Source organism: Gopherus evgoodei, chromosome 1 (genome assembly GCF_007399415.2).
Source record: "Gopherus evgoodei ecotype Sinaloan lineage chromosome 1, rGopEvg1_v1.p, whole genome shotgun sequence".
In the NCBI taxonomy this organism is placed as follows: Eukaryota; Metazoa; Chordata; order Testudines; family Testudinidae; genus Gopherus; species Gopherus evgoodei.
The window spans coordinates 286,314,944-286,334,510 of record NC_044322.1 but is presented as its reverse complement, the minus strand read 5'-3'; the positions used below and the strand labels follow the sequence as shown (position 1 = coordinate 286,334,510).

At 43.8% G+C, this 19,567-nt stretch overlaps 1 protein-coding gene across 3 annotated transcripts in view; it reads right to left on the bottom strand.

The window, feature by feature from the left end:
• Positions 1-19,567, bottom strand: part of CEP290 (centrosomal protein 290) — a 118,961-nt gene that overhangs the window by 99,050 nt on the left and 344 nt on the right. For 2 of the 3 annotated variants that reach the window (XM_030548586.1, XM_030548588.1), the window contains exons 2-3: positions 2,857-2,979; positions 2,643-2,720 (exon numbers count right to left, since the gene is read on the bottom strand). In XM_030548586.1, coding sequence (XP_030404446.1) covers positions 2,643-2,720; positions 2,857-2,958 — 180 coding nt within the window. In that variant the 5' untranslated portion in view covers positions 2,959-2,979. Of the gene's footprint in view, positions 1-2,642; positions 2,721-2,856; positions 2,980-3,904; positions 4,075-19,567 lie in introns of all 3 variants that reach the window. The other variant, XM_030548587.1, reaches the window with a different exon arrangement.

Below are 19,567 nucleotides of genomic sequence, written 5' to 3'. Positions count from 1 at the left end.
TACCCAACACTCTCTTTTTTTAATTAATAAATTTTAGTTTAGTTAATAAGAATTGGCTGTAAGCATGTATTTGGGTAAGATCTGGAATGTTCATTAACCTGGGAGGTAATGTGTCCAATTCTTTGGGATTGGTAGAACTTGGCTGTCTGGGAGAGAGCCCAAAGGCCAGGCTGCTTTTAAGTTAAGGGAGCTGGCGTTTTGGCTTCTGTGTAACCAGTAAGATATTATAGAAGCTGTTTTGTGGCTAGCTTGGTGGATCTAAGTATCAGAATAACCACCAGCTTTGGGGATTGCCCTAATTGAGTAACCTCAGCGTGGCCCCCCTGGGACCTCAGTCACACTATGAAAATGATAATATGTTTTATGTCCCAAGATGGAATCAAATGACCTTGCAAACTAGAGTAAGAAGCCATTTATGTAAACAACGTTTATATTATTGGATAACAAATTAATTACTGGCAGCGCACAAGCAAACCCACAACCAACTCAGGAAGACAAGAAAATCCATCATTCCAAAACTTGTCATTTAGAATCAACAACTTAAGTTAAAGACTTTCTCAAAGTTATTTAATTTTAAAAGACTTAAGAATCAAAAACTCTTATATAAAAAAACAGGAATATTTGGACTTTTTGAAAACAGACTTTCATTTCCTGTTAAACTTGCATGAAACTGAAAGATTATCTCAGACAATGGACTGAATAAAAAGAAACCAGCTGTGAAAAGTTATTTGATGCTTTCCTGTTACAAGACAATTAAAGGACTGTTGTATATTCATTAAACAGACTGCACTGTCAGAAGTTTAAGAGTGTCACCTAAGCCAATCCTAAAGGTATGAAGTCAATGAAAAGGTAAGCAGCCAACTCTGAATCTAAACAAACCTGAAAGAGGCATATTCTCCTATAATTTCATGAAAATAGTAAGGAGAAGAGTATAGAAACTCTGAAGTGAGCCTCCCTCACATACAGCCTCTGTCACCCTGTTCAGACACAGCTCTCCATAAGTAAGTGGCCACAGACAGATAAGAAAAACAAAGAACACTCAAGAAGAAACTACCTCCAGGAAACTCTCCCAAAGACTTCAACATGGATTAGTGAGAGAAAATTCACTAAATACACTGGTAAGTGATTAGATTTAAAACTTTTGTAATTCTTTTGCTGAAATACTGTTGTAACTTAGAAAACATGGGGCTTGTCTATATGTACAGCTTAGTGAAGATGTTACCTACATCGACAGGAGAGCTTCTCCTGTTGTCTTACATACTCCACCTCCCTGAGAGGCGGTAGCTATATCGATGGGGGAAGCTGTTCCGTCAACATAGCACTTTCTACACCAGGAATTGGGTCCATATATCTGCATTGTTCAGGAGCGTGAATTTTTCACACCCCTGAGCAATGTAGCTATAGTGACATAAGTTTGTAGTGTAAACCAGTGCTAACACCAAGTTAATTGCCAAGTGGTTAGACCCTGTATGTCTCGAGAGGATAAACAGAGAAATAATGGGATGTAACTGGATCTAAAATTCTTAATTTTCATAAGTGGCCCGTTTTAAGACAGATCCTTAAATGGCTTTCTTTTGAGTAACTAATTTAAATATCTTCTTCAATTTCATAGGATTTAGCTAAGATTGCTTACTTTACCCAACTATAAACTGTTTAGATTACTGATTATTAATAGGCTTCACTTCCTTTAAACAAATTATTTTGTTCAGATGAACAGTTTTAAGTATCTAATAAGATGCTAAAGCTTAATTCACAATAATTTGGGAAATAATATACTTTGGTCTTCGCTTACCAAGAGAAAAGCATCCCCACCCTTGAGATGGCTCACTCTCAGGGAAGATAACAGCTGTCCACAGAGAGACATGCAGAACAGATTGTAACAGAAGTAACCAGTTTATCATTTGTGTTCAGTCATTTATGCAGTTTGGTTTAATTTTTTAAAATCTTTCTTTAATAATAAAATAGCCATGGTTAAAAATTGTGATTATTTTTCTTGGTCTTGACCATGGTGTCCTGTAAGGTATGTAAAAGAACCTCTATGACTACATGAGGGGGAGCCACAACCCTGAACTGGAAATAAGAGAACAATTAATAAAAGCTCGCCTACAATTCCTTGTTTCTCTAAACTAAATGTTGTTAGTAATTTTTCAAATAAAATTACTTGGCATCCAACAATTTAAAACTATCTCTTTCAACCTCACACTACCTTCCTAATGAGTAGTGCTGACACTCAAGTTTTGAAGGTTATTCCAGACTAGTCCCAATCAAACGGGCACCAAACCATCATGTATTTTATGCACCACAAATGTTACAGAAAAACATTTATTTAAGATATTTTACAGCATCTAAAAATTGTTTGAGATTTCTGTTTGTATTTCTCTATCTGGAAAAGCTGGCTCTTTTAATTACACAGTCTGTTTTTCCATTCATCATACACACATGTAACTCCCAGGAGCACTTATGTGAAGCAACAAAGTGTGTGTGTGTCTTTCAGTACACTTGGGAGTTACATGTGTGTAGACAAAAGAACTGGGCCCTGACCTTCCCCATGAAAATGGAAACAAATACTTTTATCTAAAAATAAATACATTAAGGCATTTTTAAAAGTTCATGTTGTTTTAAAAAATAAGATTAATACAAACCTTCATTAGTGACTGTGTAATTTTAAAAAGATGTACCACATGCTCAGAATTTTCATCTTTTAAGTCATTTCCTTCAACCTAAATATAGATGAGAATATGGTTTAGTTAAACATCAAGAAAATTAAATAAACACACTTAATACTACACATGTATTTTACCAGTTCAGGTTAATTAAAGAATGAATAATGAAACTGTTAAAGTTCACTTTAAATACCTTGGATACAGTCACCAGCAAACTATCTGCCAGTTCTTCTTGATGAGGCAAATCATCAGCATCAATTCTCATAAGCTTCTTCCAATCTAAATTGGGTGGCATCTTGAATTTAAAATAGTTTTTCTGTAACAAAATAATCAAACACCAGTATTTATTACTATTTATGAACTTGTAGCTATGATTGTCAGAAGCAACGATGTGAATGGCAGAGATCGATGCTAAGAACCATCCACCAATCTCATAATGCAGTACATTGTGCTTCTCAGTGAACACACTGAGATCTTTGAATCAGATATTCCAGAAGGTAAATCTGCCTGTGGTAACAGAAAATCTCTTATATAACACCCAACAATTGCACTGTGAACATCTGATTACCCAGCATCCATTTCTATAAGACAGCAAAACTCTTGTGCTAGCTACTACCCTCATCTTTTCGCTTACTGTGCCTGTATCTATAAAATCCAGCAGTTAACCTGAAAGCTGGCCAGTTTGTTCTGAGGGTAATAAGAATGTGAAACAGTAAGTCTATCTATATGGAGCTTCTCTCCTGTCTATATCTATGTGTCATGGTGGCTTGCCACTGTATTGGACATGATGAGAAATGCCTGGACTATATCCATAAGACAAGTGTGAGTTTGTGGATTACTACATTCACCTTGGCTGTTCCTGCCATGTGCTGACAATAGCCCAAAAAGAGCAATTAGGCCCAGCTAAGTTTAAACACAGAAGCAGCATTTTTTAAAAATCTATATATTGCCTTAAGTTAGAAGGATGACAATTGTAGGGGTAAGATTGAGGAAGATTGGTGAGGAGCTAAGTGGCAGACCGAGTATGTGATTGACTGTGGGCAGAAGATGCAGGCTGTTCAGTGAACTTTACCTGACAGACCTTCCTAAGATATGGTTTAGTACAGTTCAGCATGTTTTTGTCTATAAACAAGTCAGTTTATATAATATGTACAATTTATGAATGCAATGAATGTAGCCAGCTGTTGACCCCATATAACCCTGAGATAAGCGCAGGGGATATAACATGGTAGAGAACTCCCCTTGGTGGAGTCCTGCCTGGCCAGCTGTCCCAGATGGCCAGAATCCCCCACAGCCCCTCTGCACACCTCAGGGACGCTCCAGCAGCTTGGAGTGTAAGTTCTTCCCTCAGTAAAGCCTTGCTTATTATTCTCAGGCTGAGTGTCATTCTTTCACCGGTATCTCGGCCCCCCTTGCAGGCACAGCAACAATGCAGTAAAAAAAAAAAAAAAACGAAACAAAAAACCAGAACAGTCAGTATATTTAGTCCATTGCTGCAAGCTAACATACAGAATTGGGACAGATATTTTGCGCATGACAATCACCCTCTCAGGGCTGGTCTCCACTTATCGGTGGATTGACACATGGCGATCGATCCCCCAGGGGTCAATTTACTGGGTCTAGTGAAGACCAGCTAAATCAACCACCAATTGCTCTCCCGTTGACTCCAATACTCCACTGAAACCAGAAGCATAAGGTAAATCGACGGAAGAGTTTCTTCCGTCAACCCAGCACAGTGTAGACACCACAATAAGTCGACCTAAGGTACGTCAACTCCAGTTACGTTATTCACATAGCTGGATTTGCATAACTTAGGTCAACTTAGCCACATAGTGTAGACCTGCCTTCAGACATCCAACTTCTCCTACGTGCCCCAGTCTACAAAAAGAGAGGACTTTTGATGTCTTTTTAGCCCTCATACTCCCCACATCTGAGGCTGTGGGAATCTCACACATACTTCTGGGAATTGGCAAAACTTGTTCTGCATTACCTCAGCCCAGTCTAGAGTTTCACCAGCTTAACCTCCCTTTTTATACTGCACAGCCACACAACCTCAGCTGCCACTACCTTCCTCAAAGCATTCCTAGAATTGTCTCCGATGACTACATGAAAACTTTTCTACTCCAGCTGTTCAATTAAGTTATGAGGCAAATCATCTTTCCTTAGCCTCCAGTGACCTGCCAGCTATCTGTACTTCACATTTATTATCTCAGTTATATCATTTTTACAAGTCTAAATCTAGTTTTATTGGGGAATCCTTAGACACTGAGCAAAAGTACATAAAGAGAGGGAGAAGAGATATATTCATTACTGCAGTATAATTCAGAAGCTCTATATTACTTGATTTCATATATTGGCCAGTATTAAAAAATCTTTAATAGCCCATATGCATAATAAGCCATAGAAAAGAATGTAGGAATTGTGGGGAAATATATTCCATAATATTCTAGAGCAGTGGTGAGCAACCTGTGGCCTGCATGAGGCCTGTTAGGATAATCCTCTGTTGAGCTGAGAGACCGTTTGTTTATGTTGACTGTCTGCAGGCAATCCACCCGCAGCTCCCAGTGGCTGTGGTTCGCCGTTCCCAGCCAATGGGAGCTGCAGGATGTGGTGGCCACCACGTCTCTGTGGTCTGCACCACTTTCCACAGCTTGCATTGGCCGGGAATAGAGAACTGCGGCCACAGGGAGCTGCAGGCAGCCATGCCTGCAGATGGTCAACGTAAACAAACTGTCTCGCAGCCCGCCAGCAGATTACCCTTACGGGCCACGTGCAGTCCGTGGGCCACAGGTTGCCCACTACTGTTCTAGAGTCAGTTTCTCTGTGTTTACTAAGTGTTCTGGAAAATATATATTATATATAATCAATCATTTTCCAAGGATGACATTACACATGCATTACGCATATATTTCTGATCTTCTACTTCTCCTGCAGTATGCCAGGCAAAATAAATTCAAGGACCTTTCTTAATTTTCATAAGTGGCCCGTTTTAAGACAGATCCTTAAATGGCTTTCTTTTGAGTAACTAATTTAAATATCTTCTTCAATTTCATAGGATTTAGCTATTGGCATCACGAAAAAATGGGCCATGAGATGTAAACAAGGGGACAGGCCCACTTCCACAGACAGACAAATGACTGAGGGTTTTGCTGTGGAAGGGACAGTAAAACCCTCAGTCAAGGACACATCCAAGAATAGAAGCACAGAATTATCTTCCAACAGCCCCACTCTAGCATTCTGCTGTGCAATTAGTCCTTCACTATCCTTCTACACATCTCTTGTCCTTCCTAATCCTTAATTAGCTAATGACTCAGGCATCACAAATCCCATTTACACAAACCTATAGGCTACTTTCATTTCAGGATACCAACTTTATATCTGACCATGTAAGCAGGACCTGAATGAATTCTACTCTGACATCTAGTGATGAACTAAGGAAGAAGACTTCGGCAACCAACATTGTTTGCATAGATTGGCCTAGATGCGCAGGTGTTGGATTGCAAGTCACTTTGTTATTGGGTGCACTTTTGTTTATTAATAAACCCAAAGTAAGTGATTAATACCTGGGGAAGCAAACAGCTGTGCATCTCTATCAGTGATATAGAGGGTTTATACAGAGTAAAATGGATTTATTTGGGGTTTGGATTCCATTGGGAACTGGGTGTCTGGGTACTGGAGACAGGTAACCTGCTGAGCTGTTTTCACTTAAAGTCTGTAGCTTTGGGGGCGTGGTCCAGACCTTGAGTCTTTGTTGCAGCAGGCTAGCATGTCTCGCTCAACAAGACAGGATTCTGGAGTCCCAAGCTGGACCATTTGTTAACTTATGTCTTTTATATAGGCCTCAATCTTACAATTAGTCCAAGTGGAAAGACCTCTGTGTTTGCATGAACAAATCTATTAATCCAATTATAGGACTGGGACTTCAAATTGTTAATTATTAGGAGCACTGATTGGGTCTTTTATATGTCCTGTAAACGCAAAGGACACTTTTGGGTGCAGTAAACCAAATAATGCTATACAGTATCAGTTTATTGATGATGGCTGTCAAAACCTAGTCCCAGATTTGGACCTTAGCATCCAAAATATGGGGGTTAGCATGAAAACCTCCAAGCTTAGTTACCAGCTTAGACCTGGTACTGCTGCCACCACCCAAAAAATTAGAGTGTTTTGGGGCACTCTGGTCCCCCCGAAAACCTTCCCTGGGGACCCCAAGACCCAAACCCTTGAGTCTCACAACAAAGGGAAAGAAATCTTTTCCCTTCCCCCCTCCAGGTGCTCCTGGAGAGATACACAGAAGCAACCTCCGTGAATCTAAGCAGAGGGACTCCACCCTCCCCGTTCCCAGTCCTGGAGAGCAGAATTACCTCCCTCTTCACCCAGAAGGAATGCAAAATCAAGCTAGTAAATCTAACAGACACAGAGTTCCCTCTGACTTCTTCCTCCCACCAATTCCCTGGTGAGTACAGACTCAATTCCCTGGAATTTCCCACTAAAGAAAAACTCCAACAGGTCTTAAAAAGAAAGCTTTATATAAAAAGAAAGAAAAATACATAAAAATGGTCTCTCTGTATTAAGGTGACAAATACAGGGTCAATTGCTTAAAAGAATATTGAATAAACAGCCTTATTCAAACAGAATACAATTTAAAACACTCCAGCAACTATATTCATGTAAATACAAAAAAAACATATAAATCCTATCTGATCTTTTTGTACTTACAACTGGGAAACAGAAGATTAGAAAGCAGGAAATAGAAATCACTCCTCATCTGAGAGAGCATACAGGCAGACAGACAAAGAACTCAGACACACAATTCCCTCCACCCAGAGTTGAAAAAAATCCTGTTTCCTGATTGGTCCTCTGGTCAGGTGGTTCAGATTACTTCTTTCCAGGTGAAAGAGACGTTAACCCTTAGCTATCTGTTTATGACAATGGCACTTGCCAGAACATGCTGTGCTGGTTGTATTTGTAGCTGATCTCTTTACGGCAATGGATGCAGTCAAGGGTCCATGCTGATATTATTAGATCTGCTGCTCCACTGCACAGCGGTGGCCCTGGCCATCTGACATCTATGGTAGCGGGGCATATGCCCTGGTAGGTCTAACCATGCTACAAAGGTGACGGACTATTCAATCCAGGGAGGGGGATCGCTCTCTCAGAAAGAGCACATCTCCTTCTCCTTAGAGGTTGAAGGCTGGCTAAACTTGAGGAGGTACGCATGCCTGCCCGCCTAGCCAGTGAGATGGTTTGAAGTTAACAGCGAAAACAACACAAGTAAATGGGTCTTAGTTCCCTGCACATAATCAAACCGTTCTATGGTGGCAGAGCAGAAAATGAGCAACGAGAGGCTGCTAAAAATGGCAGATGCTAGGCCAACAAGGAAAAAGGACAATGCTCGCTATGTGTACTTACAATTGTAGGTCGCTGGCGAGGGAGGAAATGTTAAATCATCTGATGGAGGAGAAAAGGATAAGATGCGATATCCTTGGTGTCAGAGAAACCCAATGAAAGAAGGAGTTGGAAGTCAACTGGAAGGATGGAAGCACTGTGAGGCTCGGAAAGGGAGATAGCACTGGAAATGTTGGAGGAGTCGGATTTATCATCAGTAAGGATTGGTCTTTGAAAGTCATATCATGCCAGCTAATATCATCACATATTGGTGTGTTGCATCTTCAGATGAAGTCAAAAGCTACCCTCAAGGTCATCCAGGCTTATGCTCCCACAAGTGGAACAATTCTACCAAGAGCTCGAAAGAGCCCCTCACACAAAAGTCTACTTACACTATCACGATGAGAGATTTTAACGCCAAGGTCAGCTAAGGGAAAGCTGGTGAAAAGTTTACAGGGAGATACGGCAGTGGCGAAAGGAATGAAAGAGGAGAATGGCTGGTAGCGATGGCAGAAATAAAATAACTGTATGTGGCAAACACCTAGTACAAAAAGAAGACCGCAAAAAGGTGGACATGGATCATGCCAAACACAAAAAGCAAGAATGAAATGAACTATATTTTAGTTAATAAAAGAAGCACTGTTTAAGATATCTCTGTGGTGCAGCCTTTCAACACCAGCAGTGACCACTGCCTGCTTAGCACGAAGTTGATTTTCAACGAAGCGGTGGAAAAGGCGACGTTACAGATGGCAAATAGGAAACAGCGGCTGAAGACAATCGATGAAGCAAAGCTGAAGAAAGTGATTTCTGGGTTTGAATGGAGCCAGATGAAAAAGTGTGATGAGGACTACAGCATCTTTGCTGACAAGCTGAGATGTTGCATAAAAGCAGCTGAAATTGAAAAGCTGAAGAAGGGGAAGGGAAGATTCTCGAATGAAATGAAAAGCTTGTTGGAGAAGCGGAGAAATATGAAAAGGAGCTTGGATAACAACCTTGAGTACTCCATTCTGTACAAACTTATACAGAGAAAACTGAAGGATGACTTTAAGAACTTCCAGAAATAAAAGCTCCTCAAAACAGGTGCATTATGCAAGAGTCTCAAGACATGCAAGCGGGAATTGACGCAATATAGATTGAGCGTAACAGCATTGAAGAACAAGGATGGAGAGACAGTAATCGATAGAGCAGTGATGAAGGAGGTCTGCAAGGACTTCTATACAGAAATGTTAATTCAAGAATCAATGTCCCTCTCCCAACGCTGCAAAAGTCAGAATAATCGTCAGTGAAGTCCGAAGTGCACTATACCAAAAGAAGAAGGGAAAAGCTCCAGGTAAAGACGGAATAACGTCAGAAATTATTTCTGCAGGAGGCGAAAAACTTTGGAAGGCCCTCGCTTTAAGATTCAGTCGATATCTTGAAGAAGGAAAAATACCATCAAGCTGGAAAGAGTCGAACACCATCTTGTTGCACAAGAAGGGCGATGGAGAAAATCTTAAGAACTACTGCCCTATATGCCTGCTCTCTTACATCTATAAGCTCTTTACAAAGGTGATAACGAACCAAGTCTTGCAGAGTCTGGATGAACAACAGCCAAGAGAGGAAACAGGGTTTTGAAGAAATTTTATCACAATCGACCATATATTTACCCTTAACCAGCTCCTAGAAAGAGCGAGGGAATACAAACTCCCACTGTGCATTGCTTTCGTCGACTATGAAAAGGCCTTGAATAGCATCGAGTTTAACGCAATATTAAAAGCGCTCACAGAGCAGGGTATTAACACACAGTATATCAGTTGTTGACAGAAGTGAATACTGGATGTACAACAGACATTACTCTCCTCAAAACTCCACTACGCATCCTAATCAAGAAAGGTGTAAAGCAAGGAGATACAATTTCACCAAAACTATTCACCGCCTGCCTCGAAATGGTTATGAACGAGAACAATTGGAGGAGCGGTGTTAACATAAACAGAGAATGATTATCTCATCACAGATTCGCGGATGACATCATACTAATTGCTGAAAGCACCAATCAACTGCAGAGCATCCTACGAAGAAAAGCACTCAGGTTGGCCTGAAGTTGAACGGCTGCAAAACGAAATAGATGCAATCAGACATCTTACAAAAAGCCCGAATAATGGTAACAGAAGAAGAAATAGAAGAAGTGGAACGTACATATATTTGGGCTAAGACGTTAATACGTGCCAAGATCTAAGCAGAGAACTCTCGCAAAGGATTCGGGCAGGATGATGTACGTTTAATTCCATCTAGGACGTCCTCAAAGGAAAAATCAACAAGACCACACATTCAAATATCTTCAATTCAACAGTGCTGCCAGCCATACTGTATGGCAGTGTGGAAGTAGAGCAAGAACTGACAGGAATTTGAAGGGAACTTCAATGCAAATAGTCACCTCTGTGAGCAAGAGTCAGACTAGCTGTTATTCTAATAATGTGAGATTTGTAGAAACGAGGATTATGTGAGGTGAATGGGAAAGAACTGTGTGAAAAGTTGTTGCAACCTTGTGTTAGATATGGAATGTAGACTGTAGTCTAAATAGAAGTGAGAAAAATAAGATATCAAGATGACCTATGTATATACAAAATGCAGCTGTTGCTTATTATTTTATGTAACAAAAGGTATAAATGCTTGCTGTAATTGTTTACCTGTAGAGAGAGACCTGTCAAGGAGGGGGAAACCCTGCGTCCTAGTGCACTCTCTCCCTCTGTGCAATTGCTTGAGAATAAAGTATCTGACTTTGCTGCACCCAGCCAGAAAGAGAGAACTGTGTTTTTCTCCGACAGCAATGAAACATGGGCACTGACGAAGAGAGAAGAGCAGCAGCTGTTGGTAGCTGAAAGGACACTGGAATGAGTTATGTTGGGAATTTCCCTTCTGGATCGCATCGCAAATGAAATGATCGGAGAACGCAGCAGTGTGAAAGATATTGTCATGGAAAGCACATATAACAAGATGCGATGGGCGGGCCACACAGCATGGCTCACGGACAATAGGTGGACCGCAATCATTGCTGAGTGGTACCCGCGAGAATAGAAAAGACCACCACATCAGCCTCCAAGAAGATGGGAAGATGACATTGTTAAGCGCTTCGGATGAACGTGGAGAAGAAAGGCAAGAGTGCGAGAAGAATGGCGGACCTGTTGTGATTGGCACAGTCTTAACGACAGCTGAAGACTGATTGATCCAGGTGATCTGCTGCTTTGGATACAAACGATCATGAGGTGTTGTTGACCAACTTGCCTGTGGACCTATGTGGCAGTAGATGGGGCTGATTTTAGATGGCTTGGGGTTCTCAAATGGCTCTTCTTCCCTAAGAGTCATCTCATACAGGACTCTATTTAGTTAACCCTTTTCTTCAGTGTACAGTATGTATAGGATCATTGAGAGGGTATGTGAGGAGATATGGCTTGTGATGTCATCAGTATGCTGATGACACACAACTTTGACTTCTATTTATATCTCAGCCAGTTAGAGTGGCAAACTGCATTACCTTGTAGCTGTTTGAAATTGGAGCATGGTTGAGACGTAGTTTAATCCAATATGACTTGAATATAACACATTATAGTTAATATAGTCCAATACTTTAAGTGAAGTTAGAGAATGGATAAGCAAGTTCTACTGATGGCACCATCTGTGTCCTAAGAATCTCTGAGTGTCAACTGGCAGAGGTCACAGGGGGTGCAGAGAGTTTTACAGGTATCTGCTGGGTTAGATGTATGCATAGTTCACCAAAGGGTGGCATGTGAGCCCTCTACCAAGAGCCAGTATCACACTAGTCATCCTAATCATTGCCAAATGTATGTCAGAATAATATTTCAGAAATTATCCATCTATACTGTGAATGATGTTCTTAAGATAGGCAGATAACCAGAAGGTGACATACTACAGAAAGGTTCACCTCGCTGTCCGGTCATTGTACACCAGTGGTTCTCAATCTATGTAACATTATAGACTCATAGACTCTAGGGTCAGAAGAGACCAATATGATCATCTAGTCTGACCTCCTGCACAAAGCAGGCCACAGAACCCTACCCATCCACTTCTATAACAAACCCCTAACTTATATCCAAGTTATTGAAGTCCTCAAATTGTGGTTTGAAGACCTCAAGCTGCAGAGAATCCACCAGCAAGTGACCCATGCCCCACGCTGCAGAGGAAGGCGAAAAACCTCCAGGGCCTCTGCCAATCTGCTCCAGAGGAAAATTCCTTCTCGACCCCAAATATGGCGATCAGCTAAACCCTGAGCATGTGGGCAAGACTCATCAGCCTGCACTCAGGAAAGAATTCTCTGTAGTAACTCAGATCCCATCCCATCTAACATCCCATCACAGACCACTGGGCATACTTATCTGCTGATAATCAAAGATCAATTGCCAAAATTAAGCTATCCCATCATACCATCCCTTCCATAAACTTATCAAGCTTAGTCTTAAAGCCAGATATGTCTTTTGCCCCCACTACTCCCCTTGGAAGGCTGTTCCAGAACTTCACTCCTCTAATGGTTAGAAACCTTCGTCTAATTTCAAGTCTAAACTTCCTAGTGTCCAGTTTATACCCATTTATTCTTGTGTCTACATTGGTACTAAACTTAAATAATTCCTCCCCCTCCCTAATATTAATCCCTCTGATATATTTATAAAGAGCAAGCATATCCCCCCTCAGCATTCTTTTGGCTAGACTAAACAAGCCAAGCTCTTCGAGTCTCCTTTCATAAGGCAGGTTTTCCATTCTTCGGATCATCCTAGTAGCCCGTCTCTGAACCTTTTTCAGTTTGAATTCATCCTTCTTAAACATAATTCATCCTTCTTAAACATTGTGGGCTACATATACAGCTCTCTATGTGTTATGTGGGCAGCATCCACAAAATATGCATGATATCTGTATGGCCCTGAGGATGTCACACGGGCCGCAGATGTGTGTTGACTGGGCCCTTCTGCGTAGAGACTGTCCGGTTTGGCCAATGTACATGGCAGAGGGGCATTGCTGGCATATGATGACATATATCACATTGGTAGATGTGCAGGTGAATGAGCCCCTGATGGAGTGGCTGATGTGATGAGGTCCTATGATGGTGTCATCTGAATAGATATGTGGACAGAGCTGACATCAGGCTTTGTTGCAAGGATAGGTTCCTGGGTTAGTGTTTATGTTGTATGGTATGCGGTTGCTGGTGAGTATTTGCTTCAGGTTGGGAGGCTGTCTGTAAGCAAGGACTGGCCTGTCTCCCAAGATCTGTGAAAGTGAGGGATCATCTTTAAGGATAGATTGTAGATCTTTGATGATGCGCTGGAGAGGTTTTAGTTGGGAGCTGTAGGTGATGGCTAGTGGCGTTCTGTTATTTTCTTTGTTGGGCCTGTCCTTTAGTAGGTAGCTTCTGGGTACTATACTGGCTCTGTCAATCTGTTTTTTCACTTCAGCAGGTGGATATTGTGGTTTTAAGAATGCTTGATAGAGATCTTGTAGGTATTTATCTCTGTCTGAGGAATTGGAGCAAATAGGGTTGTATCTTAGAGCTTGGCTGTAGACAATGGATCGTGTGTTGTGTCCTGGATGGAAGCTGGAGGCATGTCGGTAAGTATAGCGGTCAGCGGGTTTCCGATATAGGGTGGTGTTTATGTGATCATGTGCTAATAAGCGATTGTGCTAATCACATCAGCCACGCCATCAGGGGCTCGTTCACCTGCACATCTACCAATGTGATATATGCCATCATGTGCCAGCAATGCCCCTCTGCCATGTACATTGGCCACACTGGACAGTCTCTACGCAAAAGAATAAATGGACACAAATCTGACACCAGGAATCATAACATTCAAAAACCAGTGGGAGAACTCTTCAACCTCTCTAACCACTCAGTGCTTGGCTACACTGGAGAGTTGCAGCGCTGGTGGTAGCTTTACAGTGCTGCAACTCACTCACTGTCCACACTTGCAAGGCACATACAGTGCTGTATCTCCCTGGCTACAGCGCTGGTTGTACTCCACCTCAGCCTGGGGAATAATGACTATAGCGCTGGTGATGCAGCGCTGCTCCGCCAGTGTGGCCACCAAAAGCACTGTTATTGGCCTCCAGAGGTATTCGGAGGTATCCCAGAATGCCTGTTCAGCCACTTTGCTCATCAGTTCGAACTCTACCACCCTGACCTCAGGTGACCAAGCGTCAGACCCGCTCTTTAAATGCCCTGGGAATTTTAAAAATCCCCTTCCTGTTTGCTCAGCCAGGTGTAGAGTGCAATCAGTGAATCTTTCCAGGTGACCATGGCTCCACGTGGCAAACAAGCCCCAGCATGGAGCAATGGCAAGTTGCTGGACCTCATCAGTGTTTGGGGGGGAGGAAGCTGTGCACTCTCAGCTGCGCTCCAGCCGTAGGAATTACGATACCTATGGGCAGATATCAAGGGCCACACTGGAAAGGGGCCATGACCAGGACACGCTGCAGTGCAGGGTTAAAGTGAAGGAGCTGCAGAGTGCCTACTGCAAAGCCCACAAGAAAACCGCCACTCCGGCGCTGCCCCCACGACCTGCCGTTTTTACAAAAGAGCTGGACGCGATACTTGGGGGTGACCCTACCTCCACTCCAAGGACTACGATGGACACTTCAGAGCAGGGGGGAGGAGAAGGAAAGCGAGAGTGAGGGTACTGGGGTGGGGGGAGACACCCCGTAGTCCCAAGAGGCATGTAGCCAGGACTCTTCTCAAGCCAAGAGGAAGGTAGCCAGTCATAGCAGCCGGTACTTGGTGGAGGACAAACAGAGAAGCAGGTTCCCGGTAAGCGGCTTTTATTTTCAGGATTGAAATATTTCGGGAGAGGAGGAAGGGTTAGGGCTGCATGCATGCATGCCTAGATGCAGAACAGCACATTGATGTGGTCTATCACATCGTGGTAATCAGCCTCGTTAATCTCTTCAAAAGTTTCAGCCAGAGCGTGGGCAATGCGCTTGCGTAGGTTTCTTGGGAGAGCCACTGTGGTCCTTGTCCCAGTCAGGTTAACGCGTCCGTGCCACTGTGCCGCAAGAGATGGGGAGACCATTGCAAGACACAGGCAAGCTGCATAGGGACCAGGGCGGAATCCGCATTGAAGTAGAAGACCCTCCCATGCTTCCCAGATGACCCGCAGCAGCGAGATACCTTCCAGGATAAACTCCTATGGAAAATGTTGGGATAGTGTTCAGTGTAGGTGCCCCTGGCAGCTGTTTGCTTTCCCCAATGCACAGAAATCCCGAGGACAGTACAGCCCTGAAACAATCAGTCCCTCTTACTCACCATTTCAGAGCTCCTGTGGGTTATGTGCACTCTCTTTAGGATGGGAAAATTATGCTATTGTGAAGACTGTTACCCTCCTTAACTGCGGGGGAATAACTGTCTGGTATAAACAATGCTGCCTCTGTTAAGTGTTGCATTTTTGCCTTTACAGATGCAACCTTGAGATCTCGGCTGCCCATGTTATCAATGGCTGAAAGACTACAAAACCTCTGGAAGAAGCCGCAAAAAAGCAAAGAAGACATGCTGCAAGTTATGTATCTCTGTCACAGAGAAACAAAAAGTGCAGGACTGGAGGGAAAGGGAAAGTAGGATCCACCAGAGAAATGCAGCGGACAGAAAGAAAAGCACAAAACAGCTGATAAGCGTCCTGGAGCGCCAAGCAGACTCTATCTGGGCACTCGTAGCCATGCAGGCGAAGTATTACCACACCCACACCCTCCGCCGCCCTTCTCCCAAAGCTCTTTCCTTGTGTCCCAATGTCAGCTCCAAACCCCCTTCCCCAGCATCCAGGATCTTACCACCACCACCAGCTGCCTCCAACACCTGTATATTCACCAAGCTGCCCTGAGAACTACGACCCTTACCCTCTGCACTCAACCCCCATCACCATGCAGTATAGCCATCCTGAAGTGCAGCAGTCATTGCACAGCACTCCAGACAGGACATATTCAAACGTGTGACTGTACAGTTCCCCACCCCACCGCCCTGCCCTTTTAGGTTCCCAAAAAGTTGTGTGTCTGTCAATAAAGTTATTTTCTTTTCAATAAATGAATTCTTGGCTTTGAAAAGAGTCTTTATTATTGCAGAAAGTCAAAGATATCTTAGCTCAGGAAAGAAACAGGCACTGCAAATCAGCTTAGCAAACAGAGATTCCTACTAACATTGTAACCACTGCACTTCACTCCTGTGCAAGGCACCAAACATTACTGTTGGTTTTCAGCCTCAGATTCCTCCCTCAAGGCATCCCTAATCCTTGCAGCCCTGGGCTGGGCCTCTCTAGTAGCCTTGCTCTCTGGCTGCGCAAATTCAGCATCCAGGCATTGAACCTCGGAAGTCCATGCCTGACTGAATCTTTCACCCTTCCTTTCACAAATATTATGGAAGGTACAGCACGCGGATATAACCGCGGGGATGCTGCTTTCTCCCAACTCCAGCTTCCCATACAGAGATCGCCAGCGCCCTTTAAACGGCCAAAAGCACACTCCACAGTCATTCAGCACCAGTTCAGCCTGTAGTTGAACCAGTCCTTGCTGCTTTCAAGGTTCCTTATGTACGGTTTCATGAGCCATGGCATTAATGGGTAAGCAGGGTCTCCAAGGATCACAATGGGCATTTCGACGTTCCCTACTGTGATCTTCCAGTCTGGGAAAAAAGTCCCAGCCTGCAGCTTCCTGAACAGGCCACTGTTCCGAAAGATGCGGGCGTCATGCACCTTTCTGGGCTAGCCTGTGTTAATGTCAATGAAATGCCCACGGTGATCCACAAGCACCTGGAGAACCATGGAGAAATACCCCTTCTGATTAACGTACTTGGATGCTAGGTGGGGTGGTGCCAGAATAGGAATATGCGTCCCATTTATCACCCCTCCACAGTTAGGCAAACCCATTTGGGCAAAGCCATTCACAATGTCCTGCACATTCCCCAGAGTCACGATTCTTCTTAGCAGGATGCGATTAATGACCCTGCAAATTTGCATCAACACGATTCCAACGGTCGACTTTCCCACTCCAAGCTGGTTCCCGACCGATCAGTAGCTGTCTGGAGTTGCCAGCTTCCAGATTTCAATAGCTACATGCTTCTCCACCGGCAGGGCAGCTCTCAATCTCGTGTCCTTGCGCCGCAGGGTGGGGGTGAGCTCAGCACACAGTCCCATAAAAGTGGCTTTTCTCATCCAAAAGTTCTGCAGCCACTGCTCGCCATCGCAGACTTCCATGACGATGTGATCCCACCATTCAGTGCTTGTTTCCCGAGCCCAAAAGCGGCGTTCCACAGTGCTGAGCATGTCCGTGAATGCCACAAGCAATTTCATGTCGCACTCATTACGCGACTCGCTATCATCATCGGACTACTCACTGTCACTTTGGATCTTAAGGAATAGCTCAACTGCCAAATGTGATGTGCTGGCAAGACTCGTCAGCATACTCCTCAGCAGTTTGGGCTCCATTTCCCACAGAAATCGCGCTGCACAGAAACCGTTGAAACAGGCAAGATGGTGCCAAACATGGACGGAAAAACAGGGATTGCTAGGATGTGAAGCAATGCATCACGGGGCGTCGGGACAGGAAGCAGAATGACCCGCACCCTCCGCCCCCTTCCCACAACCCACGGCACCAGAATGTGAAGAGGTGCTCTGTGGGATAGCTGCTCATAATGCACCACTCCCAACACCGCTGCAAATGCTGCAAAAGTGGCCACACTGCAGCGCTGATAGCTGTCAGTGTGGCCACACTGCAGCAGTTTCCCTACACAGCTGTATGAAGACAGCTTTAACTCCCAGCAGTGCACACCTGCAAGTGTAGCCAAACCCTCAGTGACAGACTTGAAGGTGGCAATTTTGCAACAAAAAAACTTCAAAAACAGACTCCAAAGAGAGACTGCGGAACTCGAATTAATATGCAAATTAGATACAATTAACTTAGGTTTAAACAGAGACTGGGAACGGTTAGGTCATTACATTAATTGAATATATTTCCCTATGTTCAGTTCTCCTTACACCTTCTATGGGTCATCTCAATTATCACTTCAAAAGTTTTTATTTTCCTGCTGATGACAGCTCATCTCAATTGATTAGACTCTTCCTGTTGGTATGCATACTTCCACCTTTTCATGTTCTCTGTATGTATAAATATCTCTTGTCCATGTGTTCCATTCTATGTATCCGAAGAAGTGAGCTGTAGCCCACGAAAGCTTATGCTGAAATAAACTTGTTAGTCTCTAAGGTGCCACAAGTACTCCTGTTGTTATTGTTGTATACTGTCCACTTTATAATGGCACTGGTTTATTTGCATAGTGACTGTGATACCAGTGGAAAGATACTGTAAATTTCCTCTCGTAAATTTTACAAAGAAATAAACAGCAGGATGGGATCCCATTTACAAGTAAAGACAGTGGATTGTGGTGGCATAGCCAAGAGTGGAGAGGTATACTTGGCATACCTAGCATACCTTCATACCTAGCAGACAGTGCATCATCTCTCATGAAAAAGGGATCACAGCCTGCCTGCCTGGCAAGTGCCGGTGAACAATATTTTATGAAGTATCAGAGGGGTAGCCGTGTTAGTCTGGATCTGTAAAAGCAGCAAAGAGTCCTGTGGCACCTTATAGACTAACAGACATATTGGAGCATGAGCGTTCGTGGGTGAATACACACTTCGTCAGATGTATTCACTCACGAAAGGTCATGCTCCAATACGTCTGTTAGTCTATAAGGTGCCGCAGTACTCTTTGCCAATATTTTATGAGGCATGAGTGTATCTTGTTAATTAAGACTAAACCCTAGAATGTATGTTATGTGTGTTAGTTTATTTTATATGTAACCCTTTGTTTCCGATACTTCAACTTGCTATCCCTGGAATCTCTATACTTAGTTATGTTTAGAGTGAAAACAAAAGTTGATTCATCTAAGTGACGAGCATTAAGAGGAGTGATGTAAGGTAACCAGTAATTTAAGATGTACTGGTTCTTTGGAAGCAGCAAATCTGTGAATAATGCAAGCGCCCCGGGGACCTGGGGCTGGACACTCTAGGAGATGCTCAGAGAGCTTGAGGGAGCTAGCACAATCAAGGCTTCCTCAGGCTAATGAGAAGTGGCAGTAACCCTGGGTACCAGAGAAGCATTACATCATCAGAGGCCCAATGGCTTTGCATCTTTTCTATTTGCCAGGAACGTTTTTAAAGGCTTGACACGCACCCCGTGGTTCCCTCACACGCCACCAGACCCTGTGGATCTTCCCTATCAGCATGTGCCAGCCCAGCGCAGGGCAGTCTCCGCTCGCACACAGCCTCCCCCGGCAAGAGCCGTGCTCTTGTCCACGCAGACGAGGCCGTCCCACGGTGCGTGGCCGCGCTCTCTGCAGGGAGGCAGCTGCGCTCTCCCACCCGACCACAGCCCGGGCCCCGTGGATGGGGGACGTGGGGAAAAGACGGGGGACGCTGCTATGCCCCCAACTGCGCCCCAGGCCCACCGGCGGCCTCCCCCCTTGCCCGGCAGCTCGCCTCCCCCGCGCCCCGCCCCAT